Raw genomic sequence first — 23,669 nt, 5'->3', positions numbered from 1 at the left:
GCTCTAGGAAAAAAGTGTCCTGAATTAGGAGTAATCATCTTTATTTCTGTTAGTTAATCCTAAAATCTATCTTGCGTAGTTTCTTCAGGCTTATTAGCACTAATCTCAGAATTGAACTAAGACAGCTTTCTTAATATATTAGGCAAGCAAGTGTTTCCCTTACTTTCGTCTGTTCAAATCCTTGAAGTAAACATTCCATTTTATAAGTGAATCTTCTCTACTTGTCTTATAAAAAAAGAATGAAAGTGGGGTCTCTACATTTTCTTGACCATTTAAAGTGTTCGATAAATCTAGCACCACAAACATGGTCTCAAATATGTAATGACTCACTTTCTTCATTTCAAGTCCATCTTAGTTAACGAAATGTTCACACAATTTAAATCAGTTAAAGAAGTATCTCAGTAAATAATATTTCCTTACAATTCCAGTCAGCCAAGGGACCATCTCAGTGAACAATATCTCCTTACAATTACAGTCATCTAAGGGATTATCTCAGTGAACGATATTTCCATACAATTCCAGTCAGCTAAGGGACCATCTCAGTGAACGATATTTCCATCCAATTCCAGTCAGCCAACGGACCATCTCAGTGAACGATATTTCTACAATTCCAGTCAGCCAAGGGACCATCTCAGTGAACGATATTTCCATACAATTCAGTCAGCTAAGGGACCATCTCAGTGAACGATATTTCCATACAATTCCAGTCAGCTAAGGGACCTTCTCAGTGAACGATATTTCCTTACCATTCCAGTCACCTGTGATATTATCTCAGTGAACAATATTTCCTTACAATTCCAGTCAGCTAAGGGACCATCTCAGTGAACGACATTTCCTTACAATTCCAGTCAGCCAAGAAACCACTTCACTGAACGATATTTCCATACAATTCCAGTCAGCCAAGGGACCATCTCATTGAACGATACTTCCATACAATTCAGTCAGCTAAGGGACCTTCTCAGTGAACGATATTTCCATGCAATTCCAGTCAGCCAAGGGACCTTCCCAGTGAACGATATTTCCCTCCAATTCCAGTCAGCCAAGGAGCCTTCTCGGTGACAATTCCTCGGTACATACGGTACTCGGTTCCAGTGTTTGCATAGTGAGGAGAATCGTCCAGATTGCGTAGCGGTGCTGGACATCATATAATTGACTGATGGTGAGTCGCAGCGGCGTTTCGCTTGTCCTTGCTCGCCGCGTCATCAAGCCAGCCTCGGTCGTTGATCTGCGGGACATTCTTGTCACCATTCCGTGGAGAATAGTGCGTGTGATTGCCGAGGAAAACGATAGGCAACATCCTGACTGTTATGTTTCAAGTTGGATTTTATTGAGCGAGGGGAAAGCGCAAGTTCGAAACAGCAATCAGTGGCGGTAATTCTGCTGTAGTATCTCGATAGCTAAGCGGTTAAGTTAAAACAGTCCTTGCTATAGAAATTCCCAGATTGTATCGATAGACCAAGCGCATTCATCGATTCTCGGTCGAAAGTTAGTGGTAATGTATATACATTTGACGTATTATTGAAGGAACGTCCTCGTAATACGGACATGAAATGGGGTCGCTAAATTTATAAGATCAAATTTTAGATGTAGTCTTGTAAAATATTTCATACAGAGTGAAAACTCTGTATGATCAATTTAGTTTAAGAATTGTGTTTCAGTTTAATAAGACCTAACTTATTATTTTAAAGCAAAATATTGAAAAAAAGTGTGGAGACGAAAAATACTCTATTTAGAGGAAATTATTCTTCGGGATATGACTTCTTTGACTAACATAAAACTATTAGATACAATTTTGGTAGGGTAATAAGTTGTTTATAAGTTAAAGCGGTTAGTATAAAGGTAAATGAGGTGAAGGTATCAGCATGCATATACATTAGAGTTAAGAGCGTTGATCGTAAATATTGTTAGAGGTTTTATTGTGTTTATGTTGTCCTTGTAACAAAGATATACGGTTCTCTTGAGGACTTTGCCTTTCACTAGATGAAGACAACAAGCTTTCATTTGCAACTTATTGTCTACTTTGATTACTCAAGAAGGGGTTTGTCAATTTTAATGGTGGGTCAAGTTACATTAGGTAACATAAAGTTTTATAATCGAGGTTAAGACCGTTTATAAAAATGAGGGCGCTTTTAGTAATAATTATAATTTAAAATACCAGTTGTTGTTCTATCTACTGAGATAGCCTATTGTTCAGATATTGCATTAGATTGCAATTTTAATCAAGCCATGGGAGTGCAATTAAGCTTGGCAACCCCTTAAAGCTATGTCACTTGAAAATTGAGAATGGTAAGTAAACTGTTGCAATAAACGTGATGCTACGTGAAATACAGCGATTTTAAAAACTAATTTGAACATCATACTCTCATTTGTATGTCAGCAAGTCGGACAAGTAGTAATTGTTATGAAATCGTTACAATTAACCGTGCGATCTCGGTTAAATGAAGCTAGAGAGATCAAGAGAAAGAGAGAGGGCATAGAATGGATTGATGATGGATATAGTGAAAGGGCTGTGATTATGTAACTCTTGGACCTATAACGATCTGTATTGCAAGGGTCCAAGATTGACATTTTGCCTAAGGGTGTAATTGTTTTTGAAAATTGGGTGCATCAGCAGTAACTTGAATTCATATTTAAGTCACACTAGAAGAAATATTTAAACACACTATATCTTCTAACTTCAAACAAACATAAAACTTCTGTCACGCTGAACCTACGTACGCACACCGTTTAGTTTTCGCAATTTCCCACTCAAAAGAACTATTTGTAGTATGGCTTGGATACCACGAGTTTCTCCTTGGATGAAAGGATGTCCCATTATTTAGCTCTACATTCTTCGTCGACGTTGAGAAAGTAATTGTTGGTGTGTTTACCAGTCCATCAAGAATCATAAGATCACAATGTTTGGCTTGAGATGTTAAATTGTGAACACACACTAGGAACTAATAGATAACAATTACCAAACACGTCTTCAGTTGAGTGCTTCTTGACTTCAGAAATTTTCAATCATTCGCTGAAGACTTACATTAAGAGGAAGGGGGAACATTCCATCCTCAAGTGTGCTCAAGTCTACATCAGCTATACTTATACTGAACTGAACAGAAATAACTATTTATTACATAACTGTTTAAAGTTTTACTGGCATTGAAATGAATATCAGAAATATTTTAGAATTTCAAATATATTTACATCGTGTTTGATCTGAATCTAGATTTTGCTCATAGGTCAAGTCCTTGCAAATGGATCTCTTCGCCTGAGACAGAATCAAGCCTCAAATCCAAAATGTCATAAAAATGTGACCTGTATAAAATTTATACTGCACTTTCTTCAAATGTGCTTGAAAAAAAGATGAACGTGACACAAGACTTTTCCTCGGCACACCATTCTCTTTTTCTTCGTTCGTTGTTCCAACTATTTTCACCATTGTTTTAGTTATGTCTCGTCATCGGTGTAATGCTTGTTTGTACTTTGTTTCCTCTAGTTTCGTCTCTTCTTCTACCCTTGTGAACGGATACGGTACGTTACCTACACTCCAGTCTAGTTGCAGGATGACTTGGATGGGAAAGTGTAGTAATCCTTTGGACAATATCCTCAATACTCGGCTCTCAATGCGGGCGGAACAACCGGGTTGCTCGGTTTGCGGCTTTCTCTGCGTTTAATATCCATAAAACCCGCATTATTTGCTCAACAATTCTCAGAAGGAAGATTTCCCTACGCTTATTTAGTTTGAGAGTGTCCTGACATTTTCCCACTCCTAGGAAGTGCACTCATGGTTGTTCGAAAGGTATATTTGCCGGCACTTAAACAATGCTAGGTTGTTTGGGATGCTTAAATGTGAATTGAATAACGATTTTTATTGAAGGAAGCGTAAAAAATCACTAATGTGGAGATTCGTGACAAATGCTGCTCAAAACAACACCTCATGAAATTAAAACAAGCCAAAACAGCTAACAGCGAACGGTAATTGTAAGTATTACTCTAAATGATCAAGGTCTTTTTGGCATTTAGGTCGGTAGTGCATTTCTTGTAACGTATTTTTTATGTAGTTAATAAAGTGAATTGGCAGTATCGTCAAATATTAGCTTGCAATCGCTTACTGTCTGCACGATGTTTTGTCTCATGTGAACTAAAATTACCATCGCAGTTATTTGAAACTAAACAAAATTGCAAGATGAGTGTAGACTGTAGAATGGAATGAAAAATCTGTGAGCTTTGCTTCTCTCCAAGATCAGCTGTTTCATAGGCAGGCCCAATTGAAGCCAGGCCCATCGAGCCAGGCCCCATGATCAAGAACATTAGATCATTCTGAACCATCATCGAGCTAATGCCATTTCTCAGAATTAATTTCAAAGAATCGTTCTAAAACACTGAACACCACGTCGCCACTGTCAGCCACGCTACGTGCTCTTGTCAAACCACGTGATTCACGTTCAGCACGTTACTTGCTGGACGTGTCCTCGCTGTCAATTGTACCTCGCCAACGACCGTCTTTGTCACTTTGTCGCCGATTCACCGTTGTCGCTCTTGCTTTCTCGGTTCTTCGGTTCTCTCTCTCGGTTCTTCGGTTCTCTCTCTCGGTTCTTCTGAACCGAGGTCGGAGGAACGATAAAACCAAACGTGTTTTGCCCTGAGACTCGTTCAATGTTCACTTGTTCAGAGTTTACAAATCTGTTTTGAAGTTTTATTCTTGTTTGTGTGTTGAGGAGAAGATTTAGAAGAGGCATAAAGTACGGAAACGCTTCATTAAGTCGGCTTTACTCTGATCCAGCTTTACGGTGTAGTAAAATCCGCTCAAGAGATGAAGTCGCAAACTTTATTGATTTCTGGGAACTACTTCGGTAGTAAACACCTACTCGGTTGTGGATGGAATCTGAAAATTTTATTAACAGCTTGGTATACATTTTTGATACTCCTGTGTTAGTCTTTTCAATTAGTAGTGTACCATAGACAACATAATGAAAATACAATAGTGTACTGTATTTCGTTTTCTAATAATCAATGATGACAGATTATTTTAGTGTATAACTTTACTTTTAAATATTCAAGTACCTATTATCAATCGTAAAATGACATTCCTCAAGAAGTATTTAGAGTTTACTCCAATAATTTACGTAACGCAATACAGTATTTTGTTTCAAACCTTTAACAATGGTGTGTTTATGATTGTTTGTTTATTTAACACCAGTGTAATGTTTTAGATTTTTGGGAGTTCAAGTTCAAATTTAGTCTAGTCAACTTGATATGGAAAATAGTATAATTACAAATGGTAACTCAAATAAAATCAAATCAAAATCTGTTTTATTTCCAAAAATTTTTTACAATATATACATATAAAACATACGAACAATAGTCCCGCATAGGCCGTAAAAGACCTGTGCGCGGGACGAGCTCTATTACAAATCAAATTAGAAATATTCTTAAAAATTTAAAACTAAATTAATCAAAATACTATTTACAACTAAGCTATGACACAGCTACAAGAACAGTTAATGCTAAGTAAAAGGTAGTCGAGTGAATGGAGTTGCAGTTACTAATATCTGTACGCTAAATATTGTTTGGTGTACTTGTGTATTATTATGTTATGTCGGAACTCGATCCAAAATTGACAATTTTCCAGATTGAGCCTTTTACTTCGAAATAGCGAACTGTCTATTTACTCGGCTACCCAATATTTCGCAATATGAATGCATGACAACAACATTTCTCTTCTCAGTGGTTTTGTGAGGAACAATTCAACTTTGGCGATGAAAATCACTTGCTTGCCAACCACAGAGACGCCAGTCATGGTACAAAACATGTGGTAATAGTGTGGCTCATTGTAAACAAACACAACGGTGAAGCACAATGCTTTCTGTGTGTCATTTCTGTCGTACGGTTACAGCAAATACCTCCCCAGTGTCACTTTTACCAGTAATGATGATTTGATTTTCATTGCATCATTTGATGCGGGCCCTTTCACTCTTGTTGGTGTTGTTTCTGTTGAAGAAGGTGTGAGAAATGTTAAGAAGATGTTTAGAAAAGTAGAGTGTTGGGTTGAAGAAGAGGGTTTAAATTGAAATGTTTGCTTGGCTGGGAAATTTGAAAATAAACACGTAACTCAATTATTTTTCAATTAACTGCCGCAATCAAACCGCTATCGGCTTGATGTCTTAGAAACGCCAATCCAACAAAAAATTCAGGTTTTGACATTTTAACAAGTGTCTACATTTAAAAAGTAGATTTCGTTAAAAATTTTGTATATTCAAGGTAGTTTATGTTAATTTGTACAGTAGGCCTTAGGAATGAACTTTCATCTGAACCTTTTGCTTTTCCAATCATTCATTAATATGTTTTACCTCCGTTTCGTCTTACAACACTAATGTAATGATGCTATCTGACAAATGTTTGACGTAAATAGTAACAAGACCAGGGTTTGGACCGTTCCCATGCAATAAAATGCTATAGCTTTGAAACTTGAATAATAGTGGTGATCCTAAACGCATTCCTACTCTGTACTAAAAGCTCAAACGAAAGCTGAAATAGATATTGCGTTTTCAACATAGAAAGTGAATTTTTTTTTAATTAAAGAAATTACTTTACCCTGTTTTTGCTTAAACACACATGTAAAAAAATAAATCGTCAGGATAGCAATCATTGGAAACGATAGAGTTACATTGTCCAGAGTAAGTGATGATAATCAGCAATTCAGCAACAATTCTGCAGAACCCTTATTTGACGTTTTGAACAGCTGCATGACAACACAACAGCACAACCCATCCAACACATTCAGACCAGTTTCCTCTACAGCCATTTTAGTGTATACATTAGGTGAAAGTAAGATCAAAGCTGTTGATCTCAATAAACTTTCACACGCGACCAGACTGGAGTGAGTTGCGGATTCAACGATTCAACAATCGGTCCTGCTTTACATCTTTACATCCCAGCCGGCTTCTGATCTTGTAAACTAGAGTGTGTTGAATCGATTGGCGAGTCAGGGACAGTCTTGTGCTCTCTCCTACTTTCACTGAGGCCTCTGGTCCCTGGTCAATCTGCTATGGCTGCTACAGCGTCTGGAATGTGTGTTACAGAAATCAGATAACCGATGCCATGCGCTGACGTTTTGTTCAATCGAAATCAGCAAATTACATACATTTTGTTCTTGGAATATTTTTAAAGGGTTGGCAAATTGTTGGGTGGTAGAGTGGGTTTCTCGTTGGTAACCCACACATGATCGAATTTCAGAGGCTGGTCACACCAAAAGATACGGAATTTGATGAAACTTGTCATTGAACGCATTGAATGTATGTACTAACTGTTTTGACGAACTAAACTTGGGCAGCAGGAAAACGACCTATTCAAACAAAAAGCATGTGAATCATCATGGTTCAAAATTGCCCTAGAAGTTTTCTTCTCAAGTGTCATTATGTGGACAAATTTGTTCAACTCAACCAGCATTGAACATTCAAGACACAAAAGTGTTCTTTTTCCATTCGTGTTGCTGAAGTTTTTGTGTGTCAGTCAGTCTTGTTGTATTGATGTTGACAAAAATGTCTTCTTGGTCGTAAATTTTTTATCACATTTAAATGCCTGTACATTGTTTTTCAAACACATCTCTCCTCTACAAATTAGAAAACACGTTAAACACTCCTGAATTTGCACATTCTTGATCAGACCCTGGTTAGTAGTAGCTCCGTTAACACTCTGAACTAATACATTAATCAACATAATGACAAAATTATCCTTCACTTATAGTTTGACCGGGCAGGACGTAGTCACGGTTTACGAGAGAACTGGGGGTGATCTTATGAAGTATTCACAACTGTCGAAGGAAGCAGTCTCAAACCTTATCAATGATGCAAGTAGAGAGTAGAGTTTGGCACTGAAGCGATGACTCCTTCAGCAACAGGCTAGTCCAGTCATCAGTCAACGTTTTAGTACATTACTTTAAACATGTTTTACCTTTCGAAATGATTTACAAGAATAATTGTTTATCTCACTAAATAAAAATATAGAGTATGTGTTTGGAAACAAAGAATTATGATTGCAACACATTACGCTCCGGCCCAATATGCAATTGGTTGAAACGCTGTTTGGTTTAGGAGTAATGACACAAATATTTATTGTTAGATGGAGCTAAAATACTTTTGATAGGCAAATATTCCTACAAATATATGAGTGTCTTTGATTGTTTTGATGTACTTCTTTCTTTCTTCTAATCTGAGGTTGTTGGTTTTTTAAGGGAGGGTGGATTATTTGTATAGAAAATTTGTATTAACTAGTCAACTATAAAATACAGAGTCTTAATTTGTATGAGAAGAGAACGTCTTAAAAGGCTGCATTTGTTTCTAAGCGCTTCTTTCTCGCAATTGCAAATTCGACGCTTTCATCAAATTATGCTTATGAAAAAAATTTTTTATGAATTTTATAAGTTGAAACGTTAATTATTACAGATTAGTTAAACCTTCCATATAGCAAGTCCTCAGACAGGAGAACGCTCAGAAGCTCGAGAAAGTAGAGAACTACCGTAATTGGCGGAGAGTTGTGAAGTCACTTTCCTCTGGATGATTGGACGATTGGTAACATTGGCGGGAAGTGCAAATATTATGGCGGGAGTGTATGCATAACATTACAACATCTTACAGGTGTTACAACGATGTTATTGAAATAAAACCTCAACTACTGTTTCATTTCTGCAGCTTTAGTTTTTTGGTTTCATGGTTCGGTTAGGAATTATATCCTCGGAAGTGTTGAGATTTCCATCAGAATCTAACGGGGTTTTGCTTTTTAAATGGTAACTTTTTTCAACGTTTCAACTACAATTAACTTGCATTACGTCTAAAATGTTAAACCATTAACGAATTCAACACTTTACGCGATTACGTTCTGATCTATCGTTTTCTACGATTTTATTTTGAGACTTAAGTCCAAGCACATTCTGAGGAAGGTTCTTCCAAGATTATATTTTGCTTGAACATGCATACACACGTTATTCCCAACCGTTGGGGTTATCATATATTTTTCCCAAACCCTACTAATAAATAATAACCATCCAGATTTAATTTCTAGTTCACCTTGCCTTCTGATCGTTCTCATCATAACACTAACTGCTCCAAGTGATACAGCATATTTCACCATCCAACTACAGTGTCAATACCTGATTTTGCGAAGATAACTAAGCAATTTAAACATACACCTGACACCTGATTAAATAAATATGCATATAAATACTTTCTGAGTTACTACCCCAACCCAGTGGTACGGAATTCATCCCACATGAATGAGTGACGAAGATATTAGATTAAACCATTAAACCTACCTTTGCTGAAATACATGTATTTATATACTGCGTGGGTCACTGCCCCAACCCAGTTAGGCTTGTGTCACCCGGGCGGCTGAGCTCAGCTGTGACGTCACGTGTAGGTAGGCGCAGGTCACGTCAATGTAGCCGCGCAGGCGCTCCAACCACCCTTGTGTTGTCAGTCACATTCAACCCCGTGCGTGACTCGTGACTCATCCTGTGGTGTTATGTGACCAAGTGCGAGTCACAAGTTGTTTAGGCAGATATTGGGGTGATTTAGGTTGAGTTTGGAGTGTGGGACCTGTGGGGATCTAGGTTACAAATTTAGGGTAGTGAATGTGATAAGAGGGTGTTGTGTAAGCGTCAACAATGTTTGTTTTTGAAATTTGGAAGTGATTTGATTTATGTTGATTAAATTTCACATTTGCGTTTCTTTCTTGATGTGTCAGCAAAATAAGTAAACATTGTTTGATTGAAATGCGAATATTTAAGTTGTACAACGCAATATTAGTAAGACGTTCTTACACTTAAATTGTACAACTATAAGTCTAAAATCCTTATTAGTACTGTTGTCCTATTTTAATACTTGAGTTTAAAATTTTGCTGATTGCATTTTCTTCAAGGTTTTCTTCAAGATATATAAGATACAACAACTAAAACAAATATTGACTCAAATTTTGTATGTAGTACCTCAACATTGAGATAATTACTTAATTGTCAAACTATTGTACGAATGATGCAGTACAATCACTAGTATTTCGAAACTATTGATTTCAATTATTTACTATAGATTTTGATTTTAGTACGACAACGTAATTTATCCGTTTGTAAATAAAAGACTTCATCTTTGCCTTGTTTGTATATAGGTTATGACTATTGACTTAGCCAAAAGTTTTGACTAGGAAGTCGAAGGTTTTGGACAGTCAAAAGTTATAACCATAAATACGTAGGAACTTTAGGGTCATCAAAATTGTTCTCACATAGGACTGTCGCAATGCTCGGGGAATCTCCAATGTTTGATGCTTGTTCGCACTCTCTACCGTGTGTGTCAGTGTTCGTGTCCCGGGTTGTAAGGTAGACCTCCTCATGATCGTCAGTAGTGGATCTATCGTAGCAGGGGTCGTCCTCCCGGAGGAGTCGCCCGTGGACCAGGAAGAAGCACAGGACGCGGAGTCCTGGCACAGCAAGTTCACAGGTACTACAGTGTTCTAAGGAATCCTAATTGTTTTACTTCTAAGATGCCATTCCTAGCTAACGCTCCTAATATAGAAAGGTTCGTTCTTCCTTCTATGAAGGTAGATTACCTCAATCTCTTCCTTTTCAAATAACCTTGAACGTCTTTTTTAAGCGGTACACAAAAGATAAAAACACTCCTTAAACGCAGAATGTAACATGAGGATTCGTTTATAATTTTTAATCGAATGGTTTTCCAAACTTGAATTTCAACGTCCATTGATTTTTTAAGTTAATTCCTCCCTATAAATGGAGTTTCATCAAAATACCTTAAACACAAGTTACTGTTACTGTACATAGTAATGTTGTTCCTAAAGCTAAATTAAGTTAAATTAATTCAGTAGGTATTGCAACATTTGTGAATTTTTTGACTAAGTGTAATAGTTTGTTCAAAACGCCTGACAAACTGTGATAGGAAATTCATTATTCATTCCAACACAGCCAACTAAAGGCCCCGTTTATGCACCAAGTGCGGTAGCGGAAGCGACAGCGGGAGCGATTTATAACACCATTGAGTTAAATGGGGCTGTTTATGCACCAAGAGCGATAGCGATAGCGGTTGACCTCCCGCTGCGATTTCTAATTCGCCCGCTGTGTAGTTAGGAATCGCAGCGGTTGCTTGGGCTGAAGCCAGGGTTGCCAACTTGACCCACGCGCACGTGCACTTAGGACAAATAGTTTTGTTAATTATTTGGCAGAGTTTGAGTTGGCAAGACTGTGTCCCCCTTCCATTCTCCTTTAACCAACCGCTACCGCTATCGCTCTTCGTGCATAAACAGACTCATTTACAGCGGGAGCGGGCCCGCTATCGCCCCGCTCCCGCACTTGGTGCATAAACGGGGCCTAAGTACCTTAGCGCGCATGTATAGTGCTGAAGTAGTTTCCGGTGTTCTGTTACCCTTGCATCTTTAAACGTCACACAGCTAAATTATACATTTTATGCACCGTTAGATCAGTGTTTCTGCTTATGTCAACTGGGGTCACAGTAATATACCTGATGTGAATGCGACTTCGACCATTTGACCTCGTAAACAGCTGATTGAAGTTGTCTGCTACTTTGTGCAAGTTGTTCAGCAAAAATTGTGGAAATTGTTAGTAAAACAAGCAAAATCACTATAAGCTAAATTAGTTCTTACTCTATCGGGAGACAAACTAATTACTACGCAGTTTTAAAATTACCTATCAATTCCCAATAGAAAAGACCGTTTTATGTTAAAACACTTTACATACTTCATTGAGCTACTCGTACCACTAAAACTTCTTCTAAACATGTCACCTTCTTATAATTTTCTACCTAAAAGACCATTGGTGTTGAAAGACACAACGAACAACACGTAAATGCAGAAACGCATCTCGCAATTTCATGAGACCAGGAAACACTACAGGGTGTTCCGTGAGTACAGATCCATGTTGTAAGCTGATGAGAATGCCCCAGTTGCTAGACGCTGTACTGGGGCACTGGACAATACGAATGTGGGGCATGTCCAGATAACTCTTGGTACATAGTGAAAGTCGTTTGTTTAGTATGTTTGTCTGTCTGTGTCTATCATGAGATGTCGCCTGTTAATGGATACGTACTGCTGTTTTGTTCTCTGAGTTGTTAGCGAAAGTGGTTACGTGCCGAATGATGCGGGAGTAGTTGATTGCAGGCGTATATTTGTATTATAGTTCGGCCGCTTAGAAAGCGACCTCCTCCAGCATTGGTTTAGCATTAGCGCGCAGGTCGTTTTCTAAGCGGCCGAACTATAGTCGTCAAAAGAATATATTGCAACAGTTTGCTAGAAACTAAACAATGTTGCATTTTCCATCTTGCAAAGGGAGAACCATTTCGTATCAGACCCAAGAACGATGTACCTATTTTACGTATAATCAGTGTTTCACAGAGTTAAATTTAGTTTAAAGCATTACTGTTGTACTATGTTGTTTAATGTGTATAATCTTTCAAAATGGCAATGCAACTAAAATATATTTTAACATTTTACAGCTTAAGATAGAGTTTTTAAAGTTTTAAAAATAAAGGCGATTTCAATCAGTTATCAATAAACAATTACAATTCATTTGCCATGGTACAACGTTATTTATATATCGTTATCCGTATATACATAGTGTCTATAGTGCTGCTTATCATAAGTTATGACTATGGCCGGGGCGTTACTCAGGTGGTAAAGGTCACCTAATCTGTATGGATGTTTCCCTCAAGAAATGTTTCTCATTGAAGCTTTTAGGTGGTTATTCTCTTTACCGCCATATCTATACATCCCTTACATGAGTTACTTCTAAATTAAAAGAAGAGGCACAGACGCACAGCGCATACACATTTTAACTCTGTATTTTTAATTTCTTCCCCTATACATAGTATATAAAAAGGACTTTTTTCGTAAACATTTTCTAGTTTGAGCTTTGGGTGTAAATATCCGTTTTGGGTCCCTCTGAACCCAAAAAGGTAGTTTTCGAAGGGATGCCTTTGTGTTTGGATGTGTGTTAGCTACAGACTACACCTGTAGTCCAATTTTACTAAAATAATGTGTTACAAAACAAATTCAATTGTCATTTTAAATATTCATGGTTTGCATTTATCTCCCTACTTATGTCCAACTACATGGTATAGCTGAGTTCGACTACGAAATGTGGGCCAAAAGTTTGTCTTGTTGGTTATGTGTTGCCAGAATCAATACTGGTGTATTCTCCACTTGTCCAAACAGTGTCATAGAACGATCGATAACATCCTAGCAACGTTCTAGAATAAGACGTTTCAAGTTGTTGTTAGATTCAGCTTTTTTTATTCAGCATTTTCCAATTTATGAAACATTCGTTTTTTTAGATTCTCCCGAAATAATAATTTGTGTTTTATAAGTAACCTACTTCTATCCTAAAAGTAACTCAATTTTTGTTTTCAACTAGTATTCTTTTTGTAATATGTTTAGTGTATAGCTGCGTATTACGTGTTTTAGTTTACTTCGTCTTTTTGCAAAGAGTACCTATTTATTATTACGTTATAATTTCATATTCAAAATTCTTGATTTATACTTTTTCAAAAATCATATTTTCATATCATGTTTTCCAGGGAGATGATTTTTCACGCCCCGGACATCATTGTAACCTGAGGCATTCACCTGTCGTGTGAACAAATGTCTTTATCGATTCCAGATTTGTCTACTTCATCGTATAGCTCAACTCAAATGACATTGTTGTTAAAGATTCATGGTACAGAGTACAGAGAAAGACCGTGGTGTGTACACTACTGTATATTATTATCTGGAGTATCACTTATACACTACATAATACATATTCACAGGATGTAAAATGTATTTTTTAATGTTTCATAATGTTATAACCTTGACTAACCTTCCATAATATGTGAAAATCCAGTGAATCATCTTGACTAATCGCTGTAGGCGTAAATGTTTACTCTCCAAATAGTACTATCTTTATCTTTCATTATGTATAAGCGGCATGTTTACCACATTTGCTAAATCAACTTAATACATTTATTTTATTGGTCTACATTAAGAATTATAAGGGTTAAATAATGTGTTTTAAGCACATATACTTTAAGAATTCTTATGTAAGAAAAGTTAAAAACAAGAGAAATTACGATTTGTATCATAAGCTTAGCTCCTAAAGGCCACGGTGAGACATAATGGCAACAGCGCAGACCCGGCCTACTGCAACAGCTGTTTCACTTATTCATAATGGAGCTTCTCGCAATGTTTATGTGTACACCTTTGTAATTATGGTTATTACAGTGGCAATAGGCCACACACCAACGCCACGGCCTTAAAGTTGGCTATGGCTTATCTTTTCTGTAAGGTTGTTCATTATAACTTCACAATCAGCTGTTCAATCTTTCTTAGTGTCACGTAACAATAGGACGAATCAGCTGTTTAGTATATATTTTTTTCATTATTTTGACACTTTTGTTTGGCCCAAAAAAGAGTTTTAAACAGTTATATTCTTCATTAAATACTTATATCGACTATCCTACAGGCACAGGTACAATGATTGAGACTTCACAATCAGCTGTTGCCAGGTGGTGGGTATGACGTCACACACGACCTCGTGACTCCAGCTGTGGCAGTTCCGTTACTCCAGTAATCTGTTACTCTCTTCTCAGCCTCCGGGAGGACTTTCGCGGCGGAGTGTTTTGTGCATTTCACTTGATTGTATATTTTCGTCACTCTTGTTACGAAATCTCTGGTTTTTGGTGTTGTTTTTGTTTACTCGTCAGAAGCTTAAGATGAGCTTTGACGTTTTCCTTCAATTAAGAAACTTTAATCGATTCGCATTATCACTCTTTGAGATTTATTTTATATATAATTACTGTATATATAAAAAAAAAAATTAAAAAAATTAGAAATTTTGCAAAAATTAGTTCTACCAATCGTGTTGGAAAATGTCCGTAATTATGACATAGTCTGTATAAATGGGATGGGATTTCAGCATTCAAAAGTCGATGTTACACGCTTTGAAATGGTTGAACGTTGCAAAAAGTGCAATATGTGAGAGCAGATGTATTGGAAATATTACATCGGATATATTTTCCAAAGGGTTTATTACTATTTCCAATACAATAAAGGATATTCGGTTAAGCTTCTGTCGATCACACAGCTCTTCCTTTGATCTTTCCCTCACTCAATGTCGCTTGACCTCACATTGATCTACTTCTGGCATCGCTCAGTTTCCCTTTGATCAGTAGGAACCGTTTGCCTCTAATACTACAGTATTGGGTTTACTTAGTTCTGTGTTATGTGAGGTTTCAAACCATACAACTATGAGTGTAAAAGTTGTGAGTTTGGTTACAAATGAATCTCTACGTTTCCAACTTTCGAGTTTTGTATTGTTTAGTAAGTTGTAAATTATTTCCGTTGTGATCTAAGCTTTAGAATGCCTCCTTTTTGAAGGCAATATATAGTTGTATACTTGGTTTAAATGCTGTGTTAGCTAGGATAAACCTAAATAATAAACTAGAATTTAATATTTTACTATTTAACTTAATATCTTCAACGTATGATAAATTGCTTTCTAAAAGTACACACTTTGATTATTCGACCAAGTAAGTTAATCTAAGGCGGTCGCTCCTAAAACGCCATAAGACTAATGACTACACGTAGATCGATTTCCTTTGATAACCAGTAAATGTTGCAAATTGCGTTTTAGGTTAATTTTTCTCGGTACTTGTTGGCCTATCGTTATCACGTCAAATCCAAATTATATTCGAATTATCCAGGTATTAAAGATTTGGATTGAAAATATGAACCTAATTCCGGGAGCAAAGTTAGAAAGGTTATATTAGGTTTAAATTACTGCCATCATTATTCTGTCCTTGAACTTTGCTCTACCGAATAACTCAGTGACCGGACCCATTGCACAACGGAGGGCGTGGCTATGTGAATGTAATTATAACGTGCGCAAGATTGCGCCGTCGAGAGCAATAGCGCAATCCTTTGTTGCGCCGATTGCTAGCTACAAACGCAACAATTAACACAGTCGCTTCCTAGTTACCGTTAACAGCAATGGCACGCAATAACGGTTTGTCAATAATTGCGCGTTTTGCTGGATTTGACCGACTGGATTGTTATCGATAGGAATTGCCTAAAAGTATGTGTGCGTTTCTTATAACTACAGTAGTTGCAAGGATGACGAGAAGATTCAGTATATTACGGTTATAGTCGCCGATGTTTTGATGCATCTGCATAGCCTAGTTGAATTAAGTTGGCCATACATACAGTACTGCGGTGCTGTATTCATTCAAGCCCATTTCTTTGTCTGTAGTGTCTTTCTGTGGGTGCCATCATTATATTCCTTGAATAGTGTATTTTTTTATGTATGAGGCAAATTAAGTGTTTTATTCATACAAAATCAATTTCTAAATGATTTTTCGATTTTCTTAACGTACAAAAAATTTTGACGCTTAGCCTACTTGTATTGTGATATTTTTTTCTCCCAAATACAGAACTGAACATTAAAAGTTGTTGTGTCGAAAGATCCGAAATTACAAGGTAGGTACAATAAATCATATCCTTTTGGAATACAAAGGTTTTGGAACTAACTTTATCTTGGATGCTAATGGCTTAGTGATAAACCATTTACAAACAGTTATGTTAATGTAATGTGATGATAGAAGGTACCCGGAAGAGGAATTAAATGATGATAATAAGTGAAGACAAAGGTTATTTTCAGTTTAGGATTTCCATCTAATGGATCTTTAAGACAAAAGTCCTCCGAATTTTAAATTGTTATTTATATCGTAATTCTACGACTTATTCTTAGTACTTATGAAACCTAGACAATAGGTCTAGTAACACACTTGGCTAAGAATAGTGTAGCTTAACATTTCCTAGCTGGTACAATACGTTTAAATAGTACCTAGTCAAAAATCTAATCCTACAAGCTAATCAATGACTTTTAGTATTTTTTACATCAAATCCGACCCAATTTTGTTACGCGCAATCCTCTAGCCCTGACCAACGCTTGCTTTTTGCTTGATAATTGATTATTGGATTGAAATGCATTTCTCAGGCTTCTTGCGTGCCTTGTCGCATTACCTTACTTTAACGCCTCCATAGACAGTTTTATGTTGACCTTTTGTACCCAGTACGCCAGTTGATATATTCGTTTATAATGGGGAATATACACAACTTTAAATATTTTTTGTAATTTGTGAAACCTCGCTATTTTCTAACAAGTTGGTAAAACTGGTTCCTTCCTCTGCATGATATCACGTTTCAGTTGGCAAACGTGATATTGTATTTCGCGTGTGGCAGAACCCGTCTAACAACCTCGCAAAAACGTCTTTGCCGAATCTGATATGACTACAACGTGTACATGTTAGCATTAAATATACACAGACTATAATTCCCATGTAATGTAAACATTTGAAGCGAAGAAAATAGATGATGTTCAAGACCATCTCACTAGTTTACTAGTGTATTGGGTTAAATATTAATAAAAAAAAACTAAATAAAAAAGCTAAAAGATTAATTACTTAACACAGAATATTGTCATTAGTTGGTGACCATCTCAACAGATTGCACAACGGTTTTTGGCTTCAAATATTTACATTACATGGGAAGTCAGGTGTTAGTATAAATGAGTAATGCATTGGAATGTATTTTAAATTCCCAATCAGATTTGGTTGGTTCCTTCCCAGTTTTTCCTCAGCTAGGATTTTTTATAGTTTAACACACTGTAGTTGAAGGGTGTTTATTTATTGTTTAGGTTTGTAATGGTATTGTCAATTGAAACGCATAAAATAGCAAATTAATTGACTGTTCAATTGTATTAAAAAGCGCATATGCATTATTTAAGTTCAAGCTCCTAAACCTCTCAATACCTGTAATAATACACAGATCATGTGACCATTATCTGCCCCATCTCTGACACAAGTCGCCTTAACTGCCTTCACAAGATGGCAAAGTCATCGTCCTTGTTTTGTGACTTGACATTTCCAGACCGATTTACGACTACATTCGCTCGTTTGGCGACCTACTCCCGCACCACACTGGCCTTCTATATACCGATAGTGTGTCTTGTATAACAATACAGAAAAATGGAAATTTTGATATCCAAGTAACTACTTTATTAGAGGGGAGACTTATACGGCTACGCACCATATCACTGTCGTGATATTTAGGGAATTTCAGAGTCACATCAACATCGTACACAGTTTTTACGTTTCGGCCTAGTTGCTGATGCCATCTTCGGAGCTGCAGCTTCTCAGTCGTATTCCGTTACACGTATACGTCAGCTCATCTTGTCTGTGATTTGTTGTGGTTTTATCCCGAAGACTAATTTGTTGAAGCGTTTATCATTTATTGTTCCAAGCCTATTCAGTGTTATCTCGCATTAAAATGGGTTTTAGGACTCTTGGTCGTTCGTGGATATAAATATAAACGTTTTCTTGAAATACCAGGATGTTACATCCTGACATACATATACTTGACGGTTTTAAGATTTTCAAAAATTCCAATTTTCCAATTCTAAAATTGCACAGCTCGTCCAAATATTTTAGATCTCATCCATTTTCTTAAATACTACACAAATTTGTCTATAGTCACGATTAAACTACGAACTCAAATCTAGAACCTATTGTGGGAGGGGGGGGGATAGCTTGGGTATGTTGGTTTCCTGTGACGAATCATGTCATTTACAATTATTTATAGCACTGACGTATAAATGGAATAACTTTATCAGATAATTTAAAAGTGATCACCTCTGACAAACTGAATATAGACTGGGAGTGGATGGGGTTACACTCGGCTGGCTTCTATTAAGATTAACTACTTCCATTTCGCAAGATCTTGATTGAGTAGATGTTCAGAGGGAATCTACAATACTTTTACATCGATTCTTTCTTTGAGAAATAAATCACATACTCTGTAAGCAATCAAATTAAAAAACACCATACCCCTCTTTTAAAAATCACAAAACGAAAAGACATCTTTTTATGAAATAATTACATAGAAAAAAGAAATCCATCTAGATCAGCTGTTTAGCAAAAGAACGCAACAATGGAGGTATAATCCACCAGCTTTCGTTGAAACAATGAATAATCTCATTTATTAATTATCAGTTAATTAACTCTCTTGTCTATTTTCTGCTTTCAACTCTAGATAATTTACATCGTCAACAGCAGCGTTGTGTGAATATTTTTACACAGCAGAATTAAGTTGGTACAAAATCAATAATCAAGTTAGTATTAAACAAATTCTTTTGATACTCTTGAAAAAATGGTATAAACTTTATATCTCTTTGGATGCACAATGGATTTTATTGTGCTTTGTAACTTTGGTTTGTATAAAATTAACAGATGGTGCTATTTTGTCAAATCATCAGCTTCTACTTGATTACAAAAATTCAAACATAAATTTTTCAAATAATTTGTTTTATTATACATTACAATGTTAAAATAAGTTTTATTTTTTATTTTTTTTACGTTTGTGCACCAGGTTAGGTGTAAAAAGTGGGCTAGTAAATTCTAGTCGCATATCTCTACAATGACAGGTTCAGTTTTAATTAATTTCGCAAACCTAACCGTAACTAAAAAGTAGGATGGTTATTTAGTTTGTAAGGTTTAGTTATGTTCTCTGTGTACTATGCTAGGTATTAACTACTACTAGTGTATAGGAATTACTTGGTATTTAGCTATTTATTTAAATTAAACAACAAATGTATTTTTGATTCTCCTTCATATTGTCGTAGTCAGTTAGGTTAATTCGTTGCATTATTCCTACCCGATTAAATCCAGCAGTATTTCACAATAGTTGTCATATACATCACGTATTTGTTCTTCTAAGTTTTTAACGTCAAGTTTTTATTTCTGTAAAGGTCCTCAATTTTGAGGTCGTTTCTGGTATCGAGTATTTTCGTGAATTTAATTTATGTCGTGTTCGTTACAACATATACAAAGTGTTCAAAAAAGGTGGAGACATATTTTACGTAGTGATTCCTTGGTCAAAAAAGATAAAATCAAGAATAACATTTTTTCCTAAATCGCTTCGTTGTCCTGATATCCGCCATTGTGTATTTTTTACATAAACTTTTTTATCTTTGAGTTTTTTCAACCGATCTTGATGAATCTTGATATGTATGTTGAAGTAGAAGAGAAAAAAACTAATCTTGATTAGACCAAACATTTTTAAAATGGTGGCCATTTAAATTTTTAACCTTAAATTACAAAGAAAATGGCTGATTTTATGAAAAAAATGTCAAGAATACTTTTATTTAGCATTTTTAATTCCTTATCAAACGACACCAAATTCAAGGAGATCAAATAAGAAATAGCTTAAATATTACGATCTTTAGTTGTAAAATGGGGTAGAATAAGTCAGGTTTGCCAAAGTTTCACTAAGTTACCAAGTTTTATAAAGATCGGTTGAAAAAACTCAAAGATAAAAATGTTTATGTAAAAAATACAAAATGGCGGATAACTGGATAACAAAGCGATTTTGGAAAAAATGTTATTCTTGATTTTCTCTTTATTTTGACCGAAGGATTCACTACGTAAAATATGTCCCCACCTTTTTTTAACACCCTGTATATTACTAACTGGTTTCTCCAAGTTTAGTGTTATTTGTTGATCCTTTGCAATTTTTAAAGCTTTGTTTATATTGTATGTATTTACGTATTCCCATTGTTTCAGTTGTTCCGTTCGATGAGTCGATGCAGCCGGACTCGACGACTCCTCTCAAAGCGACAAGACGACTCATCAAAGTCGACTTCTCAGCCATCGAGGTAAATAAACAATTATCACGCTTATCTCAGTAATCTCCATAACAATTTTGGTAAACAAATCCTATCAGTAGTAAACTTCCTAAGCTTCCACAGACAATCAGTAAATGCATTAAGCATTGAATTCGAACAGTGGTAGTAAACTTTCGGTCTTAATATAGTTTACAAACACTGTTTGAATGTTTTATGTTGATAACGTTAAAATGCCCCAAATGAGACTAAATACGAATTACGATTAGGTCATTTTCACGGACCGTACGATCATCTTAGGTTATACAGGTAGTGGACAAGAAATCCAGCGATTATTACTAGATCGTTTCAATAGTTTTAAATAGGTAAAACAACGAACACAAATACTGAAACAGCAAAATTCCCCCTATATAATAAACTGAAATTCTCTCCTTAAAATTGTGTTCATCTGATCCTTAAGGATGATAATTCTATAAAAAAAGGATGTTAGATTAAAGGTTGTAGAAATATGTTTTCAAACATTACCAAAACAAAGGAAATGTACCCTGGTGTGTTGTTTTAACAGAACATTTAAAAAATACAGTAGTTTAGATTTTTAGTGGCCCCATAGATTACAACAACTTTGAACCTCTTATAACAACAATATCCCTTATACCACATGGGCGGGGTTGCACCAGAGGCTAGAACAATGCTTGGGTGGACACCTTGGTGTCCTTTATATACAGGATGTTCCAAAATTACACGCGATCCAAAAACATAAGACGTCATTGTATGAAAGTAACGGTATATTTGTTTCTAATTGAAATTAGTGTAATTGATCGTTAAAGATTGCTTTACCAATTTATCTGTAACGTAAATCTATGTATCAAAAGCCAAGCATGTGTCTTAAAAACCCACATGCCAGCTAGGCATGTGTAGGATGTGTTTAGGTTGAATGTTGAATCGAAAACTCCATTCGTACCTCAAAATATTGTTAGTTTTGTTGAACACTTGTTTTAGGGCGGAATAGTCCACTACGGTAGGTCTAACGTAATTAGTTACTGATTCAGTTAATTGTTTGCCCCCACTCAAGTGAAGTGGCTTCCATTGATACCAAAGCAAAGGCACTGTATCAAGAGTCCATGTACTACCAATTTAACTCGTGTTCTTATCATGTGCCAAAGGTATTGGAAGTTTGTTTATCACTAACAAGAAAGAAACACTTTGCGTTGCGAACAGAGTCAGAAATTATTTCTTGTTAAGTGTTTCTGGTTTGATTACCTTGGATGTAGAATATTTACCATGCTCAACTTAAAAGATCTATCAGTAAAAATCTGAATGATTACAATTTTTAATCGTAAATAATTTCCGATACTTAGTGTTTTAACTCAATCCACCATCTCTAACCTAGGCCAACACGAACGCATGATCAAATAAACGATTTAATCATTCTCACACATACTTTCTTCCATAACTGTAGCTCGTTAATAACCTTTATAATGAGTAGTAACTTCAATATTTTATAGGGAACACCACAAAAGTTGCAATAACTTTTGAACCATCATTTATTTACCAGCCATGGTGGCTGCATGTTTTTCTTCTAAATTTAAAGGACGATAAAGAACTATTTTTCAGCATCGTTCGAGTCATTTTTGAGAAAACTTTCCGTTATTTTATGGGTTTTATAGAATATCACCATTAAAAAATTAAAATTTCGAAAAATGAAAAATCTGGAAACGAAAGGTACCTACCTAGGCTACATACAAAATGTCATCAAAATCGGACTACATGTGTGGTAATGTAGCTCTGTGCATATCCACACACACTGACACAGACAGAGATCACTTTGAAAACCACTTTTTAGGTTCAGGGGGGCCAAAACAAATATAACCACTCAAAACTGAAACTCGAAAATGTCGACGAAAACAATACATTCTCCATATACTATGGTAATGGTAGAAATTAATAAACGTCAGTTTACGACCTTATCTTGTTAACAGAGTGTCTTCTGTCTTCGTAACACAACTTGTTATTTCAACATTGTCACCGTTGTAAAACCAACCCAGTTATTGTTCAGCATCTGGTTTTAGCTGTCATTTGTGCTACTCCCATAATAATGCAACTTAAGGCTATACAAAATTAATCATTCACGCATATTTTAAGTGACTTCCACCTTCCAAAACGTAATTTATGACGTATAAACATGAATACTCATTTCCAAACACACAAACTTGAAACTATTCGTTGTTTTGAACGTTGGCCGATGTGTTTGGAAAAACTTAAATCGGCGGATTTAAATCCGCTGACCACTCAGGTTCTTTTCACTGACCGTGACTAAAGACGTTTTGAATGCGTTTCCATTTATCGCGAAGCAGTGACGGACGACGGACGAGAACCATGTCAGGTGCTATGGATGGGTGGTTGAGGAAAGGAGTCCTTTGCTGGACAATACTTGATACTCCACTGGGGTGGAAATCCTCCTTCGACCATCCAGGAGAGTTACTTCCGGTGTAAACGTTTTATAATGATGAATTGGACGTTTATCCGAGATACTGTGGCAGGAACTACGTGTTTTCGGCCGCGGTATTTTTGTAATTAGAAATATATTACAAAGTTTACCCAACATTAGGATAGATTTGTCCTGTTTTTCATTGATTTGACTTGTTAAGCGTTACATGGATTCAACAACCTCCCTATTTTTTACAATAACCTGAAGAAAAGTAGTAAAATATAATGACGTTAAGTATTTTCAAAGATAACCTATTATTGAACTCATTTATCTCTTTTTTATTTTACGAAATAATGCGTAGATTTTATTTGACGACCCATTTGAATAGTTTAAACATAAGTTTGCGAAGGCCTTGGTGAAAATTTAATGTTCATACGAAACTAATTTCGTCTTAAGGATTTGTACAAATTATATAACATACCAGTTGTGAGAATAAACGTAGTTCATTATACCCTTATGTGCATTTTTGGGCAA

At 35.9% G+C, this 23,669-nt stretch overlaps 1 protein-coding gene across 3 annotated transcripts in view; it reads left to right on the top strand.

The window, feature by feature from the left end:
• Positions 1–23,669, top strand: part of LOC128999383 (protein spire-like) — a 191,309-nt gene that overhangs the window by 150,572 nt on the left and 17,068 nt on the right. For all 3 annotated transcript variants that reach the window (XM_054425863.1, XM_054425864.1, XM_054425862.1), the window contains one exon: positions 20,649–20,740. In XM_054425863.1, coding sequence (XP_054281838.1) covers positions 20,649–20,740 — 92 coding nt within the window. The remainder of the gene's footprint in view (positions 1–20,648; positions 20,741–23,669) is intronic.

The sequence above is a fragment of the Macrosteles quadrilineatus genome, unplaced genomic scaffold (assembly GCF_028750875.1).
Source record: "Macrosteles quadrilineatus isolate MER2022 unplaced genomic scaffold, UCM_ALF_1.0 Scaffold_8__2_contigs__length_117827958, whole genome shotgun sequence".
Lineage (NCBI taxonomy): Eukaryota > Metazoa > Arthropoda > Insecta > Hemiptera > Cicadellidae > Macrosteles > Macrosteles quadrilineatus.
The sequence above is the reverse complement of the archived record's forward strand: the minus strand, read 5'-3'. Positions and strand labels throughout refer to the sequence as shown.